The sequence below is a fragment of the Leptosomus discolor genome, chromosome 5, assembly GCF_034619465.1.
Source record: "Leptosomus discolor isolate bLepDis1 chromosome 5, bLepDis1.hap2, whole genome shotgun sequence".
Lineage (NCBI taxonomy): Eukaryota > Metazoa > Chordata > Aves > Leptosomiformes > Leptosomidae > Leptosomus > Leptosomus discolor.
This window is the reverse complement of record NC_141395.1, coordinates 13915887-13928254: the sequence shown is the minus strand read 5'-3', so window position 1 is coordinate 13928254 and position 12368 is coordinate 13915887. Positions and strand designations below refer to the sequence as shown.

Here is a 12368-nt window from a genome sequence, read left to right as displayed (position 1 = left end):
TCAGAAATGAAGCATGCCTCCCCATTTAAGAGAAGCTCTATTTTTATGTTAAATTTGGGATACCCATATGTTTGCTTTTGGGAGACTAATCAAGTTTGAGTCATGCAGAACAAACAATCAAGCTAACAAAAAGTTCAGCAGCTGTTATTTTTCATGGACTTAAGTTTAAAAAAAAAAAACAGGTTATTTGTGCTTTGGTATCTTCTTGTTTTGTGGAACTTTCACTGACACTTACTTCACCATTTGTAATGAGGGTAAAGCTGTAGCTGATTTTCAGATGTGACTGGTCATGATAGAAGAACTTTCTTGGGAGAGAGAGGTATCAACAGCTGTTAGTCCTCACCAGTGAGAGCTGGATGGGCTCTGGCAGACCTGCTGTGGCTTATCTGTAAACACTGTTGAAGTGTTCTTGTCAAGGCAGTGGTTCAGAACCAGGACACAGAATTAGCACCAACTGGGAAAAAGAAGAAACCACCTTAAACATATTTTTATATGATTTTTATGGGAAATTTTTAGCTGACTCAGTTTTTTATTGTGACGGGCTAGGTCATCTATAGGATTGATGAACTGGTTTCATACATGCTCAATTTTTGTGTCTCACCTGTCCTTAATCCTGGAAAGCCCTTTGGACCTGTAGACTTTATTATGTAGCCCAAGTTTAAGTGGGGAAAAAAAAGTATTTTGGTCCTGATCCTTTTAGGTCTTCAAATGCTTAAAGCCAGTGGGATGTGAGAATACCCATCCCTTCACAGGATTGTGCCCCTTTTGCCTGTGACTGCTGTACTGGCTGCGCCACTGGAGTTAGAAATGCAGGAAACCTTTGGTGTTCACCATTTACTTTTGAGCTCTGACAAACCATCAGCCACTTCCTCGTGGAGCTGATTTTGCCTGTTTTGTGAGTGGTGACTGGAATCTGGTTTTGTTTTATGTCCTGTAGGGTTGCTGAGCTGGAAGATGCACGTCTAAGATGGAAACTTCTGCTTCAACTGCTGCTGGGAAAAAAGAAGGGAAAGGTGCAGTTCTGGAGGGGAATGGCTTTACAGAGACGGGGAAGAAACCCACTCCTTTAGCAGCTGCAGGAGCAGCAGTGGCACAAGGAGGTACTTTATGTTTTCCACAATTTGAAAGCAGCAGGGGTGTTTTTCATTAGACTGTAAGACTTTAATAAGTACAGTGGCATCTGTCCTCCTGTGAACATGCTGAGTTTATTGGGGTTCTCGGCTGTCAGAGGTCACAGGAGCAGGAAGCTGTGTCACTGTGTGGCGTCCAAACATCACTGCACCGTGACGAGTCACCGCCACTCCCAGCAAACTGGGCTGGGGCAAGGGAGAGAATGGGTGGCAAGAGGTGGCCATCAGAGAATTGAGGCATCACATCACTTCTTACTACCAGCTGAATGGTGCTGCATGGTATAGGCAGCACGGTGCCTGCCACTCCACGGATGCATTAAAGTGTGGCTGGCGAGGCTGGCTGGAGCTGGGGTGCACCTTGTTATTATGGTCAGGGAGGTTTGTCATGTGCTGGCTGTGATCCTGCTAATGGGCTAAACAGACTGCACCATCTTCAGTCATTGACACTCGGATTTCATGGTTAGGGAGGAATTTGGGATTGTTTAGCTCCAATTCAAGAAGGTTCACAAAGAAACACCCCCTGCTTGCGCCGTTCCTGTTAATGTCAGAAACAGCTCAGGTACTTATTTCACTTTCCGTCAGCGTTTTTGGCAAGATTTTGGTCCTGCTGGTGTTGAAATCAATTGGGAAGCTCTCGTGGATGCCTACGGGCATGGGGTCATTTTTGGCAGATATAACACTGGTGTGTGGGGGGACATGCGGACACAATGCTCCTGCCTCCTCTTGCCCACTACAGCAGGCAAAATACAGCCCTAGAAAACACATCCGTCTCTGGCACAGATGTGCTGGTGGATCTCCAAATTGGTGCCAGGCCCTTCATGGTGACTCCAGCTGTGGAAAGGCTGTGCCCGCCAGGGGGACACCGTGCTGCCTTTGGTGGGGACTGGGCATCCTTTCTGGACAGGGCATAAGGAGACAAACTTAGAAGGGGCTGCACCAGCTCGGATGTGACAAGAGACATCCCAGCTGTGTAAACTTTGCTAGCCGCTTTTTTCTCCTTTTTAAAATATACCTTATTGCTAGCCAGAGTCTACCTCAAAATGAACCCTTCCCCTCCCCTTCCTTCACTACAGGGTGGTTTCTCATCACCCCAGGAGAGCAGCACGCCTCCTCTGCGAGCTCCTCTGTTTCTTACACAGCTCAGCTGGAGAGTTTGTGTTTTCTGTTGGCTGAGTTTTGAAGATAGGTCTCAGCCCAAATTGCTTAAATCTGCTTTATCTATCCTTCCTTTTCAACATCTTTGTTACTCAGTTTTCATTTTCACATTGACCCAGGAAGATTCAGATGTACAGAATAAGGTAGCAGCTGCTAGATTATGATCTATCAGATTAGTTCATGTGTTTGATAAACTTTGTTAGCTTTTGTTAGCCGAAGGAAAGTTTCTCTTAAAAAGAACTAAGAAATCTTTTACACAGAGTTGTTTGGAGGGAAACACAGTTTCACGCTGCTAAATGGGTCTGAGCCACCTTCCTTGTGAGCACTATGCAAAGCTGTAGAAAGGAAGGCTTACTGGGTAGCAGAAAAAGGGGAAAAGCAAAGACAGCAACATGCAGAAGTTTGCCACCCCCCACCAAATTTTGATCGCCGTTGAACCACTGTTCAACGTTGTTGATCCCCATAGGAACCACTGAGGCAGTGCTCTGGAGGCATCATATCAGTGACTGGCAGATCCAAAGGGCTGATTAATGCCAACAAAGTCCAAGCGTGTACTAAAATTCAAAACCCACAGATGTGCTGTTATGAATAAACACCTTCTCCCCACTTGACACTTGCCTTGGGAGCGCCTCCACTGAGGAAGTAGTCACCACGTTTCCAGAGATGCGATGGAAATGAGGATGCCCCCGAGGTGGAGTGTCCTTCAGCCCATTGGCACCCCCAGAGATTTGATTGGTTTTTAAGCATCCAATATTATATGTCCTGTTAGCAGTGTGCTCTTGCCTTTGGAAAGAATGATTTACGGGCTCAATATTTCTCCTTTTATTAAGAGGAAGTGGAGAAGTAAGTGGAGGACTGTTTGAAGATGTCAGGAGAATTGTGATGAAAGTATTGTGTAATGAGATGTAAAGAGCGAAATCTATGTCATGCTGTGAAGAGAAGTGCTCATAAATGACCTAAAATGGCTAGCAGTGAAGCAGCATGTGATCGGATGCTGGCCCTGGGACTCTGCAGATGATGCATGTGCTTTTGTGGTTCGGAGGGCTTTCCTTTGAATTCTGGCTAGACATAATACATGCTCCTGAAAGGGAGCAGCATGGTGTGTGTGCTTGTAAGTAGAAAAATTAATACAAAGTTGTCTTCTAACATCAGTTAACTGCAAGGTGTGATTTAGCAGATGATACCAAAAAGGCTGTGTAGCGATGAGACTGTACTTATGTGGTATTCATGCTAATGTATTTGATTCACTAAACTAGTTAATTACTCATAACAGGCCAGAAATATACATATTTATGCTCATATTCTTATAGAAGAAAGCAAATGAGGTATGAAGATGAATTACGATGTTCCACTTGAGGAGGGAAACAGCTTTAAAGGGAGGGCCTCTGAGCTCCCCACCCTGCTTTGGGGCCACACGAGCAAGTCTTTATTCTCATCCAAGACAAACTCTTGATTTTATTTATTGTAGAGATTTTACTTTGTACTAGCGTGTGAGAAAGTGGCAGCAAGGCTCAGCTAGTGCTGCAGATCACCAAGCTGCTCTCCAGAGCCAAATGTAATTTGCAACACATTTCTTTCCTTTATTCTACTGAGTCACACAGATGGAGTGCCAACATACCATATTTCTCAGATCATAAGGTTTTCTTTTTCCCTTGTAGAAATGAATAGATTCATAAGGTTTTATTTATAATTAAGGTAATTGAAGCAATAAACTGAATATTAGTTAAATAACTGAAGAATAGATATTTTATTATATTGTTATTTAAACTTTATTATTATAAGGTAATAAAATGTCCAGTCTCCATTTCTAGTTCCCTTGCTTTGGATATTTGTCCCAAGTGCTTCCAGCCTTGAACAAATTAAGTTATGGCTGTAGAAAAAGAGATTGGTATTGTTGATGCTGTCAGTGGAGAAGAGTACTTTTGTACTAACAATCTGCATGTCATATTTTTAGTCTACTGACATTGCCATTTTAGAGATCTTCTGTGGCATTTTTTTATAGCAACTCATTGATTAGATGTTCAGAAATTGTCCTCACAGAAATGACATCAGGGAAGTCTCTCTTAATTTTCATAAATCATGCTAGCCAAAGAGTCAAAGCTCCTCTCTTCTGTTTCATGTGTACGTGTGACAGAATTGGAAACTGGTTTTAATGACGGTATGTAGAATCTATAGGCAAGACAAATCTGCAGAAGAGCCTCTCGCTTTTGGTGCCTCCACTTCTAGAAGGGCAACTCATTACATTTCATGTTTAGCAAACTGTTGGTGAATGCAAAAGTGCATATTACTGAGCAGGGTAGGACACTTTGGAGCAGAGCACCATATGAGTGAGACCGGGTTGTGTCCTCTAGGCTGGCACTGTGACATTCTCTGTGTTAGCACCCAGGAGGAAGCCCAGGTGCATGGCTGGAGGAGAAATGTAAATGAGCCACTCTTTCAAAAGCAGAGATATTTAGGAAGATGGGTTTCTCCTCTTGTAGTACAAATTAAATACAAATTCTCCTAAATGCTAACTGCCTGACTTTAACAAGGCCCAGAATGCACCTTTTCCTCTCCACCCCACCCTCTGCATGACACAAACACCAAGTTCCCAAATTGATGGTGTTTATGTTTGAAACATTTTTCTGATGTCTGGCTCTGTCAAGACTAATTTTAGCATTTCTAAAGCTGGGTAAAAATATAGCCTCATTACTTTGATGTCAGAGCATAGTTTACTATTAGTATATTCTGGGGTTTATCATTTTAGTCATGTTTAACACGGCTGCAGCAGGCATGCACTATTAAATCTGGCTTATTTTACATTCCTGTCCGAGATTATTTATTTGGAACAATTTCCTCTCTATCAAAAGACACAGCTAATGCTGAGTTTTAATGTGTTATTTACACACAAAATAACCTATTTACAACTCAGTATCTGCCTCGGGGAGAATGAATGGGGCAGTGCTCCCTTCATCCTGTTGTATCTGAGTTTAACAATCTGGATTGCTAATAGAACCATTTATCACGGGGTGGTAATTTATTTTATGTTAGCTGCACAGGTCTCCCTGCCTCTGATCTATGGAAATACTTTGTATATAATGAAGTTCAACAAGTCGTTTGGTGTAAACGTGGGGAAACCAAGCTGCAGAACCAGGAAGACTCTGGCTACACTTTTTTTCCAGGGGGTAATGACTATTCTCTGTTATAAGACTTCAGTTGATGAAATACAGCTCTTCACCCTGTGTGTGCTGTAAGGGCAGAGTGTGGGGCTTTTCTGCAGTGGATCAGAGATTGGGATGGAGTTTGGTCACTTGATTTATGGGCTGGCGGGAATGCTCAGTGCTGCAGAAGCAGCACACTCAGCCCTTTCATAGGCAGAGGAGAAGGGCAGAGAGCACCTCCCATTGCTCTCCAGAGGTCTTCTGTAAGCAAGCCCCGAGTGGCATTGGCAGGGAGTCCTTGTGCAGTTCAGCTTGCCTCAATGCTGGATTATGGGAAGACCATGTAAATGAGGAGGAGGAAATGCCAGCATCCCAGCAGACCTCAGCACACTGAAAAAGTATATAGTTTGTGTGGCCTGAGACTCAGACAAATTAGAAGGAGAATAGCCCCAATGAAGTCATCTCCTCTGTCCACCCTGGAAGGGCAGGGATCTTCTCCAAAGAATTTCATTCAGTTGCTCACATTTTCCAGGAAAAGGAATATAACCGTTACAAGCACATTCTTAGCTTTCCTGCCCTGTATTGCTTTGCTGTATACAACTTAAAATGTGGTTAACAGAAAAGTCTGGGTTGGATCTAGGAGGGAAGGGGGCAAGTGGTTAAAACTGAATGATGGGAAAATCCTGTAATTTAGACCGCAAAATTCTCCTGACAGCCACTGTCTCTATCATGTGTCTACTGTGTATAGCTCAGTGGCCCCCACCTTGGGTAGGGCTTCAGTGCAGCACTGCCCTAAGAGTGATGGCAATAAAGAATCATATTCCTTCCCTGAGGGTTTCCATCAGTCTTAAATAAAAGTAATTCTGTTGGGTCTTAAAGTGGATTTCTTTACTACCATAGCCTTTCTGTCTGGCCAGATTGCCTGCAGGTCTCTCTTGTGTGCCCACTTGTGTGCCTTTGGGCAGCTGGAGTTCTCAGGTGGTCAGACTGGTGCAATGCCGAGGCTTGTTCCTCAGTCACAGGGTATCAAGGCCTGTGACTAGCTGCCAGCTTTGAATCATGCTTGTTGCCTGACACCTGCTGTTTGGGATAGTTTAGAAGGATCCATGGAGAGATGGATGAAGTTAAAACCATGCTGCACCATTTTTGTGTTCAATGAGCAGTATCTGGTGTGGGCATGGTGGAGAGCACTCTGGGAGCAGCAGGTTTATTTCTTCAGCCACATGTGCTGCATTTCAGTAATTAAGATCACTACAAGCTATGCTACAAAAGCACATTTTTTCTTCTGCCTGTCCTTTCTCCTCTAGCCATGATATGCAGTGCTAAGTCTCTCTCATCTCTTTAAAATAGTCAGCTGTACATCTTTATCAGGTAACCCTTTAATTTCCTTAAGTCATTGGAGTCTGATGACTTGGCCGCTTGGGGTTTTTTTCCTCATGGGGGAAAGCTCTTTCCTGAGCCCCTATACTGGGTTTCTCTGTGTGGCAGCCAACCCTGTGGGCAAAGGTGCAACCTCAGAGTGGATAACCATTAATGCTTACGGACTTTTTGGTTCATGTTGCGTAGCCTTTATGGATGATGCTCAAGTCCATAACACCACAGCATCTGAGGATGCAGCAACTTTACATTTGGACTCAATGATCTCAAGGGTCTTTTCCAACCTAAATGATTCTATGATTAGTAACATCAGGCAGCATTAACCGATTATATACCCCCAAACTGTCATTCCAAAAGTTTCTACAGTTTCAGCCCATTACAGATGCTGAGGTACTTTGGAGACAAAGTTAATCTTCTCCTCAACCACATCTCAGGATTGAATGTCAACTTGAACAGCTTTTTTGAGTTTAAAATGAAAAAAGGTATTCTTCCCAGGCTGGTTCTGGCACTGGTGATCCCAGCCAATAAGTACCACCTGAAATACCTTCATATTTTGTGAGTGTATTATTATTGTCATTAATAATAGTTGTAATAGTAATAGCTTCCACTTGTCTACTATTTTGTAAGCTCCAAAAGCTTATTCTGGCAAGTACTGATATATATTCTTTTCTGTGGATCCAGTTTAGACTTCAGTAAAGTGCCTCTCAGAGGGTACCTAAATATAACCTTTTTAACTGGTGCTAAACTTAGCTATTTGTGGATTGGTCATTTATAGTTAAGTAAGAAAATCCAGTAGTCATAATGGATTATATTTATCATAATGCTTTCCTAGACTGTCTCCTCTGTGCTGCCAGCATGTCCCAATAGTTTGAATTTTTAGTATTTTTGGCAGCTTTTTGCCTGAGCATCTGAGAATTTGCACAGGTTTTGTAAATTAATTCTCCCAACGCTATCCATTAACCATGGCACTTGAGCCTGCTATAATCACAGGGAACCAGGAGGGACTGGTTTTGTCTGAGATTGGCTTCCTAAATATCAGGTGTCTAGTTTGGGATCCCTTTGCCTTAGGGTGGAGTAAATCACGTTGCTAAGATGCATGCTTTGCTTCCTTGAGGGCTTCACGCTTGATTTGAGGTGGCTAATGTTAGGTGGACAAGTCCCAGTCTTCCTCACTTGGCCAAAATTACAGAGTGGGGTTAAAGCAAGGGACTAAAGTGGGACTAGATTAATGCTTTAAAGCCCTTCATTTGCGTTCATCAGTCTGTAGCCTGATGAGCAGTCTGAGAGTCCTGACTGCCAGCTCTGAACTGAAATCTCACCCCACGGCTTCTTGAGTCAGGGGCAACCTTGTCACCCAAGTGTCAACACAGCCAGGGGAGCTGCTTCCCAGAGCTGATTTACACCAGCATTGACAAAACTACTGTTGTAACAGCCCGTTCAGAGAGATGGGCAATTTAAAATCCCCACTAAAAAGTCAAGGAAAAGAACTAGTAAATTCTAAAGGCCACAAAACCCTTAAAAATAACACAAGTAGAGGAAGGCTATTAATGCAAAAGTAAATAATTATGTTGAGGGAAGCAACTAGAGAGGCCAGTTGTGTAAATCACTTTAAGGGGAACAAGCCTTAGATAAAATCTATTCTTTTATCACAAGATTAAGTCTTCCTTTTGACGCTAAATAATTGATAGGGTTTGGCAGAGTGTTCCACGGCTGCCTGTGCAGAGCAGTGGGACTGCTCCCGGGGTCAGGCGAGTGGCAGAGAAAAATGTTCTTAGAAATGCTGTGCATCTAATATCAGCACCAAGAAATGGGGCTTGTATTCCCGGAACCCCCTAAAAAATTTCTGCAATGTACACTTCAGAGTCAAAGGAAGACTTGGCATGTCTTGCCTCCTCCTTAAACTGCCCCCCATGAAACCGGGCAGTCTGTTTTAATGTTTTCATGTGATGATGACTGAGGTGCAGAGGCCTGGGAGGACACAGCCCATTCCACTGAAATATTTTTAATTATTTTTTTTTTAATTAGAGAACATGAATTGTGTTGTCTGGTGGCTTCTGGGAGCCCAGGTCCTGTGGGGTGTTCTCGTACCTTGGTCAGCCCCAATAGTGCCAGAATACTTCAGCGTCTTGCAGTTCCCTCCACACGTGAACATCCTGGTAAAACAGGGAGACGGCATTGCTCCCATTCTGCAGACAGGGGGCACAGCGGTTTTTCTGAGGCCAAGGTAGCTGTAATGGGTTCAGCTGTTTCAGAGAGATGTCAAGAACTGGTTCTCTCTGCAACTTTGGAAGTTCATAGGTGACGTACATGGGACATCCATGGTGGTACAGAAGAGGACATAGCCCAGATCCCTTGGGTCACCATATCGACTAGCAAGTCCTTCCTCTCTCAGTGATATGCCATGTAATCATGGTCAAATGACTCAAATTCTCACTCCCATCTGCCAGATGGAGGAGTTGTTTCTTTCCCTTCAGGACAGCTGAACACAAGTTGTCTATGCGTCATATAGTGCCTTTGAGAACATCACGTTGCAGCAGTCATTACCATTCATTTTGGTTGCATAATAGTATGAAATGTTCAGTAGCTCTAACAGAATTTTACTGAATTTAAATGCATTTTTGCAGTGCCTTTGTCCAGCACCTAGCACAATGGGCTCATAATTAGGGGTCTACGATTTCTTCCCGAACGAAGTGGGACATAACTTGCAGAAACTTTAAATTCTGAAATAAATCGATATCCTATGAATTCTGTGTGGGCTCTATGTTTGGCAGGAAGAGTTCTCCGATCTCAGTGGTAATGACAAAATAAATCTCATCCAAGATTGTAAGTTTAGCTCTTGAAGGAATGAAGTGGATATAGTCTCTTCATGCTAACTGTTTAGGATTATGTTAAACTGGTGAGTTTACATGTGTTTGAAAGTGACCTGCCCTGGGTGTTCTGTGACTCCTGTAGTAGTGTTGGGTTGAAATCAGGCAAACCTTGGTGGAGAGAAATGAGCAAAAGTTTGGGCACATAGGCTGACTGTCCAAAATGAAAACAAATTAAAAAAACAGTCAAGTGTGATGCCACATGAACACAAATGAAAAAGTTTTCACACAAACTTGCCTGAAATCAATTCTGTCTTTTCTACAGTTTGTTAGAGAGCTCGATGGGTTTTTTCTTTTTTATACCTCTTTCCTTCTCCTGGAATCTCAGATATTTTTAAGATTGTATTCCACTGAAAATGCTTCCAATTGTTAGTAGATTGTAAGTAAGAACAGGATTATTGCAAGCAAAATATTTATATTTAGTTCCACTAATATCTGATTTTTAAAATACAGCAACATTCACAGGGATTGAATGGTACCATTTTGGCCAGAAAGCTGTTTTCTTCTCTTACATGGATCAGCTTCTGACTCTGACAGATTTTCAAAAAAATCACAGCTTGCAACAGATGCATCCTTAAGTAAACAGATAAAGTAGATGTTTTGATGGCTTCAGTTGTATTGATATAAAAGATCAGTGTCTGAGCATTCCTGAAAACCATCCAATAGAGGAGGTATCTTCCTGTAAGCCCCTGGCCCTGTGTTCACCGCTTCAGCAGTAGCTTAATCATTTAAAGAAAACTGAAATACCTCTGCACCTAACAAGGTGCTCTGAGCCTAAAGAGAGTGGTAAAGGCTCAATACTCCTGACTCTGGATCCAAAGTGTTGGGAAATGTTTAGATTTTCCCAAAGTGAATTTTTTTGCTCAGTTTGTGAGGGGGAAAGATGATCTTTCTCTGCTCCATTTTTGTATCTGGGGCTCACCTTGGTTTGTGGCTGGTCTTTGTTGGGTGGACCAGCAGTGATGGGGGGAACTAAGCAGCATCCTCTTCCGCATGCTGGTTGGTGTGAATATCAGTGTTCTGTGTGAATGCATTCAAGTGCCTTCTTTGTGACGCTCAGGGTTAAGCTATATCTTGCTAATACCAGTTCTCGGGTAGAGCTGGTGATGTTCTTTCTGAGGCATTTACAGCCACAATTTAAAAACAGAGAAACACAGAGGTGAGGACTTCAGGCACTGGTTTGCACTGCCCATTTTGATGAGAGGAATTATTACGTGTTGTGGGAAGCTGACCTGACTCCCAGAGGCTGCTCGTGTGAAGATACCCAATTTTTTGGTGGCTCCCTACGGTGAGAGCACAGAACTGAGCCTGGAGAAAATTAGTTTCTGTTCCTGATTCAGCCCCAAACTTCCTTTATGATTTTGGGAAAGCTGCTTGACTTCCCTTCACTCCCCCATTTATATAATGAACTTGCGTTATTCTTTGGGCCTCCAGGCCCATCCATCAGCATCTGGTTATCATGTTTATGGCATTTGTCATACTGAAGCACTTAACGGGTCAGACCACATAGAGGTTGCCATTCCTCCTCCCCACTGCCTGCAAGAGGGTGCTGCTGCCCCTGGGCGCTGTGTTACAAGGGTGACCTTGTTCATATGTCTGAGGTGTCAACCTGCTGCTGTCAAAGGGGGCAATAAAACAGATTTGCAGGGTTAGGGAAGGTAAGGTTAAGTTCTTATAGTGAAGGTGTTTTCAATATCTATAGTGGAGAGACTGTTTGGGGGTACACAGAGATTGACTATATTCCAAGGAGTCATGCTGTGCTCTGGAGTAAGAAAGTTTTTCAGGCAATCTTACCTGGCAAACTTGGTTGCAGAATATCGTGTTGTTAATGGCTGTGTAAACCTTTTATATTGAAACAAGAAAAAATTGATTTTCTCAGTTTGAGAGGGCTTGCTACATACTAATCTATGGGTGAGGTTCATCAAATCATTTGCTGAGGTTCAAGTACCTGGACAGAGTTTTGGACAGGCCTGGATGAATTTACGGAAACCATACAGACTTCAGCATTTTGCCCTGACCCAAGCAACAGACAGTGGTTTTAGCAAATTCTGTTGTAATTAAACTTTTAGAGAAGGTGTTGTTCTGGGGGCCAGGTGATGGAAGGAGAAGAAAATCACTGATGTGGGATGTGAGCTTCAGAGAAAACCTTGGTTTCAGCTTTCTTTCCCATTAGCCTGATGTGCATATGCTTACTCTAGTAAAGTAATCAGCTGCAGAGGAGCTGGCAATACTGTTGTTTCGTGCAATTTTTTCCCTTTGGAAAACTCCAGAGGAACCTTCGTGTGCTGTTACAAAGATGTCCTTAAAACATCTTTATTGCAGGGTCCTGTATTTCAAATGATAAAGCAGTGACACTTAAAATAGGTACGAGATGACTGAATGTGTGAAAAATGTTTGCGTCTCTTTTTCTGAGCGCTGTGCATACTGCATCACTTCTGTAAGCAAGCCAAAACGGTTGGAAGGAAAAAAAGGGGTTTGCAAATTTCTGTGCTTCTTTTAATTCCAGTTGAAACAATGTCTTAGCAGCTGAAATAAGATCCGAGGCTATCTTTTGACCACATAAGAGTCACTGACACTTGAAACAGGCTGGATTTATATGTAGTTACTAAAAAATATATAGCAAAATGGAAGTCTCAGACACTGAGTTCATGTGCATTGCCCATTGTAAAGATAAGTAACGGCTGTTATAAGATCACTTA

At 42.8% G+C, this 12368-nt stretch overlaps 1 protein-coding gene across 4 annotated transcripts in view; it reads left to right on the top strand.

Annotated features, from left to right (window-relative positions):
• The first annotated feature begins 967 nt into the window (after positions 1-967).
• The window catches only part of GLI2 (GLI family zinc finger 2), a 145168-nt gene continuing 133767 nt past the window's right edge, over positions 968-12368 (top strand). For all 4 annotated transcript variants that reach the window (XM_086465025.1, XM_009959796.2, XM_086465023.1 and 1 more), the window contains exon 1: positions 968-1100. In XM_086465025.1, coding sequence (XP_086321151.1) covers positions 968-1100 — 133 coding nt within the window. The remainder of the gene's footprint in view (positions 1101-12368) is intronic.